We start from the raw sequence: 16,596 nt of genomic DNA on the forward strand, positions 1-16,596 counted from the left end.
CTTCTCTACTAAATTCTGCCCCATCCATTTACTGACCACTCTACAAATTGTACTGGGTACATCTTATCATGACATCAGTCCAAGTGAGATTGCAGGCTTATTGCATTCTAAGTTCAATCCTAGGCAGGGACTTGAAAAATAATATCACCAGAAAAAATAGCATCAGCAACATACCTTAGGAATGAGAACAGTGTATCCCATTAGTCAAATAAAGGGTTGGGTTCGAAATTTCACCAGAATACCTGATGAAGGCTGGAGAGTACATCAGCTGAAACACGATAACAACAAACAAGGTGAGGACACCTATCTGTCCATTGTAAATAATGTACACCTCAAAAATATATCCTCACCTCAAAAATATATTCTAGATATTGAAGACTGATAAGTACATTTTCAAAATGAAACTCCTCAATTAAGGAGTGTTTTTTTACATTATAAATACTAGACTTCATACCTTAAAATCTCACTTGATCACAGATGGTAATATTGTGTGTGTGTGTGTGTGTGTGAGATAAAATTCAAAATCCAAGGAAACTAGGGATGGTCAGCACAAGCAACCATAGGTTGGTAGGAGAGTTTGATAAGTTTAGTTACCATTCCCTTGATCTGAGAGTAAGAGGGAATTAGGAAAACTTGGTGGTGTCACTGACATAATGTAATGTACCCAAAAACTTCATTCCAAAGACTAGGATTCCTCTTATGTTGCAGAAAATACTTCAGTCTTGATCAGTTGTTAACCCTCTCTACTGAACCCCAAGTAAGACCTACACTGAAGTACTGCTGACCTCTGCAGGACAGTGCTACTTCACAAATCTGATTGACAAAAATATTCAAATACTGAAGGCTACAACCCATAACTCACAGTTGTGCTATTTCTTCTGTCTTTTCTATTACTACTACAATAACTTTTGGTCCTCAATCCAAGCTGCCTGTAGATACTCATCACCCAGCCTAACTTATCTGTCTCTTCTCTTGAAATTACATACCAGATTCCTCACTAATATTTCAGCCAACCCTTTCTCTCCAGAATGGTTTCTCCCAGCCCACATTTTCCTTATAGAGGGCCAATCTGCATCTGTTGAAACATATCAACATGGCTCACCAGAGTGTAATGGAAGGATCTGTTGTAAAAATCATGGGCACAGCTACTTGTTCTCTAATTACCTTATAAAAGTCTCTGTAGTATCTTTGCTGTTTACAGTGAAATATACAAACTGAGCTACAAAGAGTTCCATCTATGAATTTTTGAAAATATTTATATGTAATTTCTACAGTACTTTTTCTTGGAGAACATCCAAAAAGAAACGTTTTGATACCTCATTTGTGAAATTTGAATGAATATTTTAGGAAATATGACGTTTTTGAATGGTCAGTGAAATGGTCAAAATCTTGCCTTAATTAGCCTAAATAAATATTTAGCCATATTTGTGATGTCATATCTTTGAAACTGAGGTGATAATCATCTTCAAATTACAAATTAATAGTGACCATGGTATAGCAGTTGCTAATTTTTTTTCAGGTTCTTGGAAAGAAAACCTTTTTTGGCAATTTTAAAAAAATATTTATGTAAAGCCTATTTTGTTACATGTCCCAAACAGTCGATTTTGCAGTGTATTCAGACCTAGTTAGATCCAACAGTACAACTCACAGGGATTTGAGTTTTGGCACATTTGTAGTAGGTATAGAACTAAATAAATTTTGGAACATGACAACTTTTCAATAAAATTTTAATGGACTATTAAAAATGGTTATAAATGGTGGTGTTTCTTTGTTCTGGATTAGGATTTTCTTCATTTTGGCTGGGATTTTTTTTTTCATCAGGGGCTTGAAAGGGGGTAAGGTTTTTATAAAGAAAATTTTTGAAAATTTATGATTACCCTCTTCTCTGAGCTGACTTTGGCCAATTTTGCTTGTACTTACACACTTAAAATGATAGGAGAGGCCTTTTCAATAAAAAAAAAATTGTGAAAGTATTTTCCAATGATAAGATGTGTGATTTAGCACATCCCACAACCACCTGATACTACATCATCATCATCATCATTTAACATCTGTTTTCCATGTTGACATGGGTTGGATGGTTTAACAGAAAACTGGTAAGCTGAGGAGCACCAGGTTTCAATTTGATTTGGCACGTTTTCTACAGCTGATGCCCTTCCTTACGCCAACCACTCCAAGAGTGCAGTGGGTGCTTTTTTATGTGCTACCAACACAAGTGCCAGTTATGAAACGGCAGCATCAGCCACGACTACAATCTCACTTGGCTTGACAAGTCTACTCAAGCATGGTATATTGCCAAAGGTCTTGGTCACTTGTCACTACCTCTTACCTTTCTCAGAATTGCATGTATACCTAGATAAAATAACAAACAAAATGCAAAAACTAATTCCTTGCTTTAAGCATTAAAAAACATAAATTAAAATCATTAGCAACATCTGTAACTTACAGCAAACTTGTTAGTAAGAAAGAGGGAAAAAAAGACCCAAAACGAATATGTAAACACTGACACAAATTATCCCAACTGTATTCAAAATTGTGGGGTAAAAAACCACATCTGACTTTAATAGTCTACAAAATTATATTCTTTACACAATATAATTTTTATTGACGGAATTTGACCACTATTTCTCAAAGAAAAATGAAATTTACAGGTACAAGAATATTCGCTAGACTTGCATAGCAGCTCTCCACATGTTAAAACAGAGAAAGGGAATAAACAACATTCTCAATACAATTTCATGCTAAGTTTGGGCTTCAGAAGACTTATTAAACTCAATTTAATGCATTTTTTGTAGAAATATATGTTTACTTAGTAATTAGTCTGTCCCTTTTTTGAACTTCTGGCTCAAACTTGAGATTTGAAGTTTTGGATTTGTGTTCTGCTTGACCTCTTGTCACATGTGAATATGTCAGTTTGGCACGTAGGGTCAATATACCACCCTCTTTACTCACTTTGCACTTTTCGCCATACTGTAGCCAGATTTAGCAATGCCTATATTGAATTTATGAGAATTTTTTTTTTAATTATGATATAAAATTCTTGAAGAAAATATGTCCTTTTCTAAGTGAAAATTAACAATGAAATTTTAACTTTTATATTTCGTAATGATTATCTGACCTACCCCCATCAATTTTTATATCAAAATAAAACAAAAACCTTCCTCTTCATGACAGTATGATTTTAAACATATCTTGTGTTATCACACTAGAGCACATTGAACTAAAACGAGGGCTACTGTTCAGCAGTCAAAAAAAAAAACAAAAAAAAAACAGGACAAACTTTGTAAGTGCATGGAAATACCAGGATGTTTGAGGGATTCTGACATGGTATGTGACTGTCAGATTTTAATTAAAACTACATGAGAAGAAAGTTCACATCCAGAACTTTCAAATGACATAATTTTCTTCAGAAAATATTTTGACATGAAAATGATGAAGCAAAAAGTGTATTTTTGTGTGTTCAAACTGTGCTTGTCTCCATTGTATGGCATTCTAAAGTGATACCCACTCTTAGTGAAGGAAACAGGAGAAATAGTAGTGCTAGATGTAAACTACCAGCATTTCAGTTGTGCATCTCCAGGGCAGTTCTGTGATAAGCAAGGAGTTGGCCTAACAACTAGGTGTGTCTACAGATGGGGTTTTTTTTCAGTTATATGTCTGGCTGACACTATATTGTATACTCCAACATGCAGAGATGGCTCCTAGTAGAATGCAGTGTGACAGTCTGGACATCCTGGTATATCTCAATAATTTCACCTACCTTGTTTATCTTTGTTGTCTCGTATAACTATTGATCCCCACCACCATACCTCTTTCTCTCTCATTCAGTCATTCATTTTATACATATTTTCATCATATAGTGATGCCATGATACGAGTGTTTACCCAATGTAATGACCGTATGGCCAGTGTTGAAGACCAAAAGACATACAATGATCTGGTAACTCTCAGTAATGCGCCCTCTAAAATAGCTGGAATGAAGATGGAAGACATTCCTGGTTTGGAAGTCTTAAGAAAACCTGGTAAATACATATTTCCATTTATGTTACATATTTTCTGTCATAGCTGAGTGGTTTACATGCTGGATTCTGATTCAGTGGTTAAGAATTTAAATCCAGCCATAATTATTTCTTCTTTTGAACAAGTTAGTGTTCTAGTTAGCTCAAGATATTTGTTCTATTTTATACAAGTCTGTATTTATCTTTAATATATTCCAATCAATATTGATGTTGATGAATCACAATTTATTTAAACAATAACACAACCTCAGTGTATGGAGCTAATTACATATTAGACTTTGTTCGTTTCGGTTTTTTAAAATTCAGGTTTGTAATCTCCCCTCTATAAATTCAAAACCATACATCCTTCAAACTCTGCTGAAGCTTCATTCTTTACTATTATTAACAGCTGGTATTGAAAAACCCTTCTGGTTTTCTTTTTTTTTTTTTTTTTTTTTTTTTTTTTCCTTAATCTCCTCCTTGTAGGTAGTGATGGACATCAGATAAGCTAGAATACATGGTCCAGGAGCAGAGGCCTGTTCAAATCATATGAGAAAATGATATTTTTACATCAACTAACTCTGAGTAACTGAAATACTGACCCACAGGCACCTGGATTCAAGCCTAGCATTTTAATAAATTTATAAAGTTGAATTTCTTGTGAATATCAGCAGTTCTTCAAACAGTTGAATAATAGTGTTACGAAGTTAAAATTTAAATTATTCCTAGACTATCAGGTCACTTTATCAGAAAGTCTGATATTTATTTTATAGTTATGTACATTGTAGTATTAATCAGAATTAAGGAAAATAGGAATTGCCTGTAATAAGATATGGACTCGTGGTGTTGCAGTTTCTTTTTAATTTTTCCCATATCACTGAACTTGACCAAATAAGATTTTTTATTCTGAAATGTTTGAACTTATAATTTTCTTATATACACCTTAAATTGGTTCTTCAATTTTTCGTAATTTAATATTGAACTTTGTCATGAAGTTACATTAGCTTAGAGTTAGGGTCTTGTTTATCATTTCTTGTCAAATTTATCAATAAACTACACCCCTTGCCCTGCAAAATTTGTGGCCTTTAGTACTTTGTTGTTCTCTGTTCTTTTGGCTTAGCTGGTGTATTGATTGGTTTTAAACTTCTTTTCCTTTTTGTAGGTCAAGCTGGTCAGCAGCGAATGGTGAGAGATGGTGATAAAATAATAATGTATGTATGGAACACTAACAGTGAACAGTGGGATTTACTTGGAGATGTCACAGGATCAGGTTCCGATGACCATGCTCCACAAGGGAAAACATTGTACAAAGGAAAGGTTAGGACTTTGAAAATTTTTATCTTTTTTTAAATATATAATGCTGCTTTGCATTTCAGCCAATACCAACACAGAAAAATGGAAGTAAAAAAATGTGATGGGCCTTGAATGTAGAGAACTTAAGAAGACTGGAAAGAAATGAAGCTAGCATACTCTGTTGCATGTGCACTGTAAGTGTGCATGAATGATAAAATACAAATGAGTTGAGAAAAAAACTGGACATAAAAGAAATCAGATACAGTGAGCAAGAAAGAAGACTGTGCTGGTATGGCCATGTGATGCATATGGAGGACAGCTGTATAAAGAAGTGTGGATAGAGCTTGTAGAAGTGGGAGACCCAGGAAGACATGAGACAGAATTGTGAAGGTTGATCTCAGGACCTTGAACCTCAAGGCATTTGATGACTGATGGTGGACAGCAACAAGTCTCTCATCTGTATATGCTGCTGCAATGTAGGCCAATTCATAGAACTGTGCATACAGAATGTCAAAATCTGTTTTGAAAGTGTCAACATCAATTTCACTAATATCCTCCTTATGGTTTAGCTGAAGAATTGTGGCCTTGTAACCCAGAGTGTTGTAGTACCTTGTTTCATTTTTGAGATGGCAGAAGTTTTGAAACTATGCAGTGGCACATAGTTTGGTACTTGCATTATTCTAAACCCTAACAATTGATAGTTTATCAAATAGCATATGAAAATTAGCAATGAATATAGTGATGAATTCATGGTACAAGTAGGGGTCTACCAAGGCTCAGTCCTCAGCCCTCTCTTGTTCATCATAGTCCTCCAGGCAATAACAGAGGAATTTAAGACAGGGTGTCCCTGGGAGCTCCTCTATGCTGATGACCTTGCTCTTAGAGCTGAATCACCACTACCAGAACTAGAGAAGAAATTTCAGGTGTGGAAGCAAGGTTTAGAATCAAAGAGCCTTAGAGTTAATCTAACAAAAACTAAAGTCTTAGTAAGTAGGAAAGCAGACAAGTCACAAATCCCTTCAGGCAGATGATCCTGCTCAGTCTTTAGAAAAGACATAGGTAGTAACTCCATAAGATGTACCCAGTGTAAGCTATGGACATATAAGAGGTGCAGCAACACCAGATGAAGGTTAACAGGGAAACTAATTTTTGTATGTGGAAGGTGCACAGGTACAATAAACACTACAGATGTACAGAAAATAGACTCCATCAAATGCCAGTGGGAAAAGCTAGAAGTAGTTGATAGCTTCTGTTATCTAGGTGACCAAGTCAGTAGTGGAGGTTGATGCTCTGAGAGCATAGCTGCTAGAATAAGAATAAGCTAGAAAAGTTCAGAGAGCTCCTATCTCTATTGGTTACAAAAGGCCTCTCCCTCGGAGTGAAAGGCAGATTCTATGATGCTTGTGTGCAAACAGCTATGCTACATGACAGTGAAACATGGGCTGTGACTGCTGAGGACATACATAGGCTTGAAAGAAATGAAGCTAGTATGCTTCACTGGATGTGCACCTACACTCTGTCATACATGCACACTAAGTGTCTTGAGAGAAAAGTTGGGCATAAGAGGTATAAAATGTGGTGTGCAAGAGAGATGACTGTGTTGGTATGGTCATGTGTTGTGGATGAATATGGACAGCTGTTTGAAGAAGTGCCAGTCTGTAACAGTGAAGGGAAGCTGTGGAAGAAGGAGACTGAGGAAGATATGGGACAAGGTGGTGAAGCATGATCTTCAAACGTTGGGCTTCGTGGAGGCAATGACTAGTGACTGAAACCTTTGGCAATATGCTGTGCTTGAGAAGACCCGTCCTGGCAAGTGAAATCCTGGTCATGGCCATTGTCAATGTCATAACTGGCATATAAAAAGCACCTTTCTTATGTTGGATCTCACAGAGGCAATGACAGATGACTGAAACCTTTGGCAATATACTGTGCTTGAGTAGAAGACTCATCAAGCCAAGTGGAATCGAAGTTGTGACAGATACTAGTGTCATGCAACTGGCACCCGTGGTGATGGCATGTAAAAGCACTCATTACACTCTTGAAGTGGCTAGTATTAGGAAGGGCATCCAGCCGTATAAACCATGCCAAATCTGACTGGAGTCTGGTGCAGCCCCTCAGCTTACCAGCCCTCGTCAAACTAGCCAACATGGACAACGGATATTGATGATGATATATGTATGTATATATATATATGTGTGTGTGTATATATATATATATATAAATATATAATAATAATATTAGGGACAAAATCCAAAATTACAGGTAAAAACTCAATTCAAATCAATTTATAAAAAATTTAAATTAAATTGAGCTTTATAGATTATAATATATAAAAATATATAGTTTTAGGGAAAAGAACCAAGTTTCAAGAACTCATCGATGAAAATCCACTATAGTGGATTTTCATCGATGAGTTCTTGAAACTTGATTCTTTTCCCTAAAACTATATATATATATATATATATATATATATATATATATATATACATGTATATTTGATTATTATATACATATACAATAATTATATACATATACAATAATTCTTTTAAGATCTCAGATAATTTTTTTCTGAATCTCCTGATTCTTTTAATGTGCTAGTTACCTCGTATTAAATTGATATTAATTAATATCCAATTTTTTACCCTACTATTTTAATTATATATATATCATCATCATCATCATCATCATCATCATCATTTAACGTCCGCTTTCCATGCTAGCATGGGTTGGACGATTTGACCGAGGACTGATGAAACCAGATGGCTACACCAGGCTCCAATCTGATTTGGCAGTGTTTCTACAGTTGGCTGTCCTTCCTAACGCCAACCACTCAGAGAGTGTAGTGGGTGCTTTTACATGCCACTGGCACGAAGGCCAGTCAGGCGGTACTGGCAACAGCCACGCTCAAAATGGTATATTTTATGTGCCACCCGCACAAGAGCCAGTCCAGGGGCACTGGCAACAATCTCGCTCGAAAATATTTACACATGTCACGGGCACAAGTGCCAGGAAGGCGACGCTGGGCACAGGTGCTATCCCGATTTCGCTTTTGCTTGCCCCAATAAGTCTTTGCAAGCTGAGTTTCGTGTCCAATGAAGGAGACGACATTGGCATGGGTGCCAGTCGTCGAATTTAGTTCAATTTCGATTTCACTTGCCTCAACAAGTCTTCGCAAGCGGAGTTTAGTGTCCAATGTAGGAAAGGTACGCATAAGTGGGCTGGCTACACCCCTGGCAGAGGCCTTGGATTTAGGTCTCACTTGGCTTGCCGGGTCTTCTCACGCACAGCATATTTCCAAAGGTCTCGGTCAGAAGTCATCGCCTCGGTGAGATATATATATATATATATGTGGGTGGGTGGGTGGATGGGTGGGTAGGTAGGTAGGTAGATAGATAGATAGATAGATAGATAGATGCACATGTTGGATCACCTTAGTAACATTGGTTGTCACCTTTAGGTTGTCTTGTACTTACCATGGGTTGACAGAAATTGAACAGGTGGGGGAGGGATAAGTGTGAGTTGCACAGCCTTTCGAGTGATAATTCTCTGCATCAAAAAGGCATCACCAATTACTTCATGAAATGGAAGCACAAAACTTGAGTAGCAACTCACTTAGATTTGGCTTGAATAAATCTTAATGAATCTACTTCACTGTATTGATTTACTTTTCATGTCTCATATGCTCATACCAATACCATCTCCTCTCTTTTACATTATAGCTAATTCCTCTTACACCCAATTTTTCTCTAAGTTTATTTGTGCCCCATTATTCATTCACATCAACTTTAAATATCATCAGAGTAAGCAGGTAATATTTCTTCCCAGCCATCACATATTCTCTACATTTAACATCCATGTCTCACTACCATGCAATAGTGCTCTTCATACTCAACCATCATAGAATTTGTCCTTCACTCAAAGAAAGACTCTGTTTATTACAAGTGGAGATAATAGTTCTCTAAGCTTTTTTTCCACCCTATTCTTACACTAAATACTATTCTTTCAGAATACCCACCATTACTGTGGATAAGAATACCTGAGTTGCTGTAGCAGTCAGGGAGCCCTCTGGCTACTTGAAGGAATGAATTTCATTGGTACTCTTGCTGTTGGCTACTATTGTGCTTCAACTAAATTCTTTGTTAGCCTATCTGTGGTCCTACTGCACCTCTCATGCACTCATGCTTTATATTGAGTATATCATGTGGAATTCCTACATACTCTTTTTCTGCCTGTCAGGCATGGCCACATCCTAGATTACAATCAAGTCTGGTCTTTTTTCCTGCTAACTGAAACGTTCATCTTTATCTTAGGCTTTGTACAAATATGCAAACAAATTGTGTGCGTGCATGCATGTATATTTTGTTTTGTGCTCTTGCAACATCCTTATACTATGTGTATTGATATGCACATACACACATGTACACACATATATACATTTGTGTGTGTGTGTATGTATATCATATATATATATATGTATGTATACAATTTTTTTTCTTTTTCTATTTTCAGGAATATGATTATGTTTTTAGTGTGGACATAGACCCAAATATCCCAGCTTTGAAATTACCATACAACCTAGATGAGAATCCATGGTCAGTGGCAAATGACTTCTTACAGGCCAATGACTTGAGTCCAATGTTCTTAGACCAAGTAGCTAAGTTTATTATCGATAACTCTAAAGCAGCCCAGCCACATGTTGTTTCAACACAACCTTACAGTGATCCTTTGACTGGTGAATATAATTTTAATCTAGTTTCATTGACATACATACAAACACACGAATGCAATCTTGATTTAAAGCAAAAAAAAAGACACAATGTGGGAATCACAGAATCGGTGAGCATCAGACAAAATACCTTATATATGGTTATGTTCTGGGTTCAAATGCTATCTAGTCTACTTTGGCTATTATCTTTCCAGGTCAGTAAAATGTAATCCATAGTTAATATAATCAACTATACCCCTAGAAGCTTGTACACCCAGTATAGCTCCTGTTCAGAGACTGAAACCAATAAACAAATATAAATATTGACATTACTGTCTTTCTTGTCTGACATGTTCAGTGGCAGTGCAAAATGGTATCCCATAATGAAATTACAAAAAGGCTAAAGTTTAGAAACTTCACTACAGAGTAGATGGTCACAAGCCCACATTTTCCTGAAGCCATATTGAGTTCCAGATCAAAGTACACCATTCTGTTTGTTCCAGTTCATCTAACTGACAAAAAACAGGTTTCATATGTACTGATGACTAGCTGTGGAAAAAAAGAATTGTTCCAACAGCAATACCTTCATGAATGCATAAAAAATTTCATATAAAATAATGATGTATAAATATGTGCGTACACACTCACACACACACAGATATGGGTGCAGGCATGGCTGTATGATTAAGAAATTTGCCTCTCATCCCAGCAGTTTCTAGTTCAGGCTCACTACATAGCATTTTGGGCTTGTATATCTGCATACACATACACACATGCAAACAAACACTGTCCATTGCTTATAAAGATTCTCTTGAAAGGAAAATAATATTGGGGAGGGGGTATATTGGAGTTTATGGTAGTAACTAAAGAGCTTAAAACAATTAAAACTATATTGTTTTCTGTTATGATTTGGTGGGGTGGGGGTTACATATGTCTATATTGTTAGCTTAGAACTTTGTTTTAAATAATTAACCAAAGCCTATTTGTCTTTCAATAAGCAACCAGTAACTTTAGGTTAAAACTATAAAACTAACATTTGTCTTTGGATCAAATATGTTATCAATTCATGCTGTTTTTACAATTTACATCACCTTTGTTGTTGTGTTAAATAAATTAACAGTAGTAAACACTGAGTTTGAGGTAAAGATATAAGAATAACCTCTATTGTTGAATCCTGGCTGTCATTGAGTGATGATGCTTTTATAAAATATCAGCTCTGCTTTCATCATCATTGGCAGATTCTCTACAGCTGGATGCCATTCCTGTTTCCAAGTAAGCTAATATTTTCCTATGGCTGAACATGTTTCCTTAGAAGATTGGAAACAAATAACACCACTGCTTGTATGATGATGATGCTCTTTTACAACTATATCATGATGCCAAGGCAAGGAGACGTACACATATATACATTTATATACATGTTCATGGACTTCTTTCAGTTTCCATTTACCAAATACATTCACAAGGCTTTGGTTGATCCAGGGCTATAGTAGAAAACACTTGCCTAAAATGCCTGTAAGTGGACTGAACCTGAAGCTATGTAGTTAAGCAAACATCTTTGACATGCAGCTGTACTTAATTAAAATAAAATTGTTGCTGACATTTCCAAATGTCTCTGTATTTGTTTTATCTCAGTCTGTTTAATTTTACAATAAACAAGCTAAATTACTCCAACTGCTCTTCTAGATTAAGATAATTTTTTATAATTCTTTTTTGCTATATCTTCCAATATTGTCTAAAATATTCCTCTCATTTCTTTCTTTGCTTTGTATTTTTTTAACAGGAAGTTCTCGTTATATACCACCAGATTTAATTACTGGAAATGAAACTCGTAAGTAATTTTTTACTGAATTTTTCATAATGCTATTTGCAGTTTGTGTGTTAGATTTCAACCACAGAAAACTTCCAACATCTCTAAGCAATCACATCCTCTATTAACAGACAACCTGAAAAACACCCATCAATGTTGACACTACAAGTGAGAGTCTCTATCTCTAGTCTTTCCCTTATATTCATCTTGTACTCTGTGGATGCACCCTCACTATCTCTCTCTTTCCAGGTGGGGGAGAGCCACATATCTCCACTTCAGCAAGAAACCTCTGTATCTTCCTCTATCATACTTTTACCTTCCTCAATACCATTCTGCCACTCAGTTGAGGGGGTTTGTTTGGCAAGTCATTTGGTGACCTCACTAGTGGCAATGCCATGAAAAGAGCACCCAGTACACACAATAAAGTGGTTGATATTAGGAAAGCATCCAGCCATAGAAACCATTCCAGATCAGGCATTGACACTTGACATAGTCCTCTGGCTTGTCAGTTCTTCTCAAACCATCCAACCCATGCCAACAATGGACATTAAACAATGATAATGATATATGGTTTTGGGAGATGTAAAGAAATTGCCATAACCTTACACTCCACTTGAGTACCATTTACTTTGGATGCAGCTTTTTTATTCCTTTGTCTGTTGAGGAAGCAAAGGAATAAAACTAGAGGTTATTACTTAATCCCAGGCAGATCTATGATAAAAGCCATTTCAGTGACCATGCAGTCATTTTTCAGGTATGATGTATTTAGGATTACATTAGGCATTATTCAATTGAATAAAGAAAAGAGGTTACAAGATTATATAATGTGAAATGGTGTATGCTCAAAAATATGATGCCATCAGCTATCAAACTGAGCTTCTATTTAGTCAACACTGAAGATCTGTTGGAGATCAACACAGTATTGGTGCTACATCTGTTGCTCAATGTTGACTATGTGTCATTATATACATGTGCAGGTCAGGGTAAGATTATTGTGAGAAAGACTTGCAACTACCCATGCATACAAGTCTCTCCTCTACATAACAATGAAACTTATTCAAGGTAAAGACAGCCAACGTGGACCAATACAGTTTGGCACAAGTTTAATTGCAGGTGTTACTGTTCGAATGCAAAGAGCTGCAACTGATCCCACAAGTCATCTCACTTGACCCTCTAAAACAGTCCCACCAATCCACCAACCTGGATTGGTATTTTTTTTATCAACCTCAATAGAATGAAAAGCTAAGTGGATCTCATTATGATTTTGAACTCAGTGTAAAGAGAGTCAGAATAAATACTTTTTTACTCTAGACACAAGGCCCAAAATATTTTGGTAAGGGGACCAGTCGATTAGATTGACCCCAGTACACAACTGATACTTCATTTATCGACCCCGAAAGGATGAAAGGCAAAGTCGACCTTGGCAGAATTTGAACTCAGAATGTAGCAACGGACAAAATACCGCTAAGCATTTCGCCCATTGTGCCAGCTCGCCACTTTAATATTCTTTTCTACTCTAGGCACAAGGGCTGAAATTTTGTTGGGGAGGGGGCCAGTCGATTAGATCAACCCCAGTTTGCAACTGGTATTTAATTTATTGTCCCCAAAAGGATGAAAGGCAAAGTTGATCTTGGCAAAATTTGAACTCACAACGTAAAGACAAACGAAATACCGCTAAGCATTTCGCCCAGCGTGCTAACATTTCTGCCAGCTCGCCACCTTAGTCAGAATAAATACTATACAAGACATTCTCTCAAACACCCTAAAGACCCTGCCAAGTAACTCTCTTAATGGAAATACTCCATTAGGTTCTGGGATTTAACATATGTCAGTCAAAAGATAGTAAGACATTCTTTTTGTTAATTGTTGTCGCAACTCTTTTATTCCATTGTAGTCTCTTCCTTTATTCACAATGTTACTGGATCTCTCTCTCTCTCACACACACACACACACATTAAATTCAATAGTTTGGGTGCTGCCTCTCTTTCTTTATATGAATATAAGAAAACTTAAATCATCTGACATGAAGTTGTTGAATATGATATATATATGTAGCTAGTATTATTTGAGGCAAGATCTACTGTTGATCAACTTGCCTTTCTGAAATCCATAAAATATTTACCATTAAGTCATCATCTTCATCATTTAATGTCAGTTTTCCATTCTGGCATGGGTTGGAATATCCTTGTTATTAAATATTGGTATTATTTTAGTTGGTCAGGTTGTCTATGAGGGAGTCATACCCAACAATTGGTCAGCAACATTATAGTCAACTGCTACAAATGCAGAAATAATTATAGAGGCATCAAATTGTTAGACCAGGTGATGGAAGTCACAGAAAGGGTCATAGTTCAATTAATTAGGAAGAGAATTAGTGTAGATGATATGCAGTTCGAATTTGTGCCAAATGATGCTATATTCCTGGTGAGGCAACTACAGGAGAAATATTTAGCCAAAAATAAATCTCTGTACTTGGCTTTTGTCAACATGGAGAAAGCTTTTGACAGTGTCCCCCACTCCCTTATCTAGTGGTCAATGTGGAAGCTAGGGATAGAGGAGTGGTCAGTAAGAGCGGTACAAGCTATGTTCATGGATGCTGCCAGTAAAGTGAAGGTTGGCAGTGAGTATAGCAAGGAATTCAGTATACAAGTAGGAGTCCACCAAGGTTCAGTTCTCAGCCCCCTCCTGTTTATCTTAATCCTCCAGGCCTTACAGAGGAATGCAGGACCGGCTGTCCCTAGGAGCTCAACACTGACGACCTTGTTCTTATAGCTGAATCACTACCTTACCTAGAGAAGAAATTTCAGGTGTAAAAACAAGGTCTGGAATCTAAGAGCCTTAGAGTTATATTAGCAAAAACCAAAATCCTAGTAAGTAGGAAAACAGACAAATCACAAGTCCCATCTGAGAGATGGCCCTTCTCAATATGTAAGAAAGTTGTTGGTAGAAACTCCATACTTTGTACCTAGTGCAAGCTTTGGACACATAAGAGGTGCAATAGTATCAAAGGAAGGCTAATGAATATAGTCTTTGTGTGTGGCAATAAGCACTAAAATTACACAGACAATAGGCTTGGGTAGATAATTAGAAATAGTAGATAGCTTCTGTTACCTACAAGACCAAGTAAGCAGTAGAGGAGTTCTGAAAGTGTAGTAGCTAGGATAAGAACAGGCTGGGCAAAGTTCAAGAGTTTCTACCTTTGTTGGTAACTAAGGGCCTCTCCCTCAGAGTAAAAGGCAGATTGTATGATGCCTGTGTACATACAGCTATGTTACATGACAGTGAAACATGGGCTTTGACTACAGAGGACTTGCAAAGGCTTGAAATAAATGAAGCTAGCATACTCCACTGGTTGGGTAATGTCTGTGCATGCATGACAGAGTGTAAATGATTTAAGAGGAAAACTGGGTATTAAGAAGCATCAGCTGTTTGGTGCAAGGGAGAAGACTGCGCTGGTTTGTGTCATATGGATGAAGACAGTTGCATAAAGAAGTGCCAAGCTCTAATTGTGAAGGGTACCTGTGGAAGGGGTAGACCCAGGAAGATGTGGGAGGAAGCAGTGAGAAAGGATCTTCGGATGCTGGGCCTCACTGAGAAATTGACAAGGGACCAGGAGATGTGGCAATTTACTGTTAAGACCTGTAAAGCTAAGTAAAGTCACTATCTTCCATACATACAGGCTTGTCCCTTCAGGTGCTGGTGTTCTCTTAGAAATAAAATGTCTTGTGTCTGATTAAATCATTGATTGGTCAGAAATGGGTACCAAGATGTAATAGTTAATTCTTAACAAACTGATTTCCTATCCTGCACTTCACATAGGCTACACAGATTCACTTGAGGAAGACAAAAACATCATAACTTCTTTTTAGACCTGGAGTGATATAGGTGTTGAAAAGTGATTATTTGATTAATTTCTTTGTTATTTGGTAGATCAGTGGAGGCTTGTATTAAGTAATTAAAATCTTCTCAGCTCAAGTCTTGCTAAACCAGATAATACTGTTCATTCTTTCCTTGATTGATAAACTAAATACCAGTAAAATATTAGTCATTGCAATCAACTGTTCTCTCAACTATTAACATTTATTAAGTAAAAAAGGTGCAGGCATTGATATGTACTTAACAAGTTCACTTCACATTCATGTGGCCAGGAGTTTGGTTGCACTATATAACACTTTGGATAAGTATTTGTCACAATAGCCCAAACCAACCAGGAAATTTGGTAAATAGAAATTTCAGGGAGCCTATTGAGTGTGTGTATATGTGTCAATGTTTATATATTCCACACTCGTCCATTCATAACCCCCTTCAGCAAATAATGCTGATATTGACATTCCTTGTTGCCGTTATAACTGGCCACTCCTGCACTTCCAAAGTCCTTTGCGATTGAGATTCTTCTCACTTGAGAAACAGGTAAGAGTTGGTAAGAGGAAGAGCATCCAGCCATATAATCCTACCTCAAATAAATCTCTGTTTAAATCAATGTTAGTATTATGAAATGGACATTAAAAAGACACAGTATATAGCATATTTGATGCCTTCAATTTTCTGAGCTGAATTATTGTGATACAACTAAAAGTTTCCATCAAACACTAACCTCATGTTTCATGTTTTTTTGTGTAAAAGAAATGCAATTGCTATAAGCCAGGGCTCAAACCATATTGTGAACTCATCTGTCTGGGAGCTTACATCCAAAGATTCTTACCTATAATGTCTGTAGCAAGTTATAATAAACATTTATCAGTGGTAATATGACGTAATGGTCATGTTGGACAAATAGGTATAATTGTTAGT

General features: G+C 36.6%; 1 protein-coding gene across 1 annotated transcript in view; it reads left to right on the forward strand.

Annotated features, from left to right (window-relative positions):
* Nucleotides 1-16,596, forward strand: part of LOC106880425 (phospholipase A-2-activating protein) — a 41,966-nt gene that overhangs the window by 12,969 nt on the left and 12,401 nt on the right. The window contains exons 6-9 of the mRNA XM_014930340.3: nucleotides 3,861-4,021; nucleotides 5,160-5,314; nucleotides 9,800-10,022; nucleotides 11,779-11,826. Coding sequence (XP_014785826.1) covers nucleotides 3,861-4,021; nucleotides 5,160-5,314; nucleotides 9,800-10,022; nucleotides 11,779-11,826 — 587 coding nt within the window. The remainder of the gene's footprint in view (nucleotides 1-3,860; nucleotides 4,022-5,159; nucleotides 5,315-9,799; nucleotides 10,023-11,778; nucleotides 11,827-16,596) is intronic.

The sequence above is a fragment of the Octopus bimaculoides genome, chromosome 9 (assembly GCF_046866305.1).
Source record: "Octopus bimaculoides isolate indiv1 chromosome 9, ASM4686630v1, whole genome shotgun sequence".
Taxonomy (NCBI): Eukaryota; Metazoa; Mollusca; class Cephalopoda; order Octopoda; family Octopodidae; genus Octopus; species Octopus bimaculoides.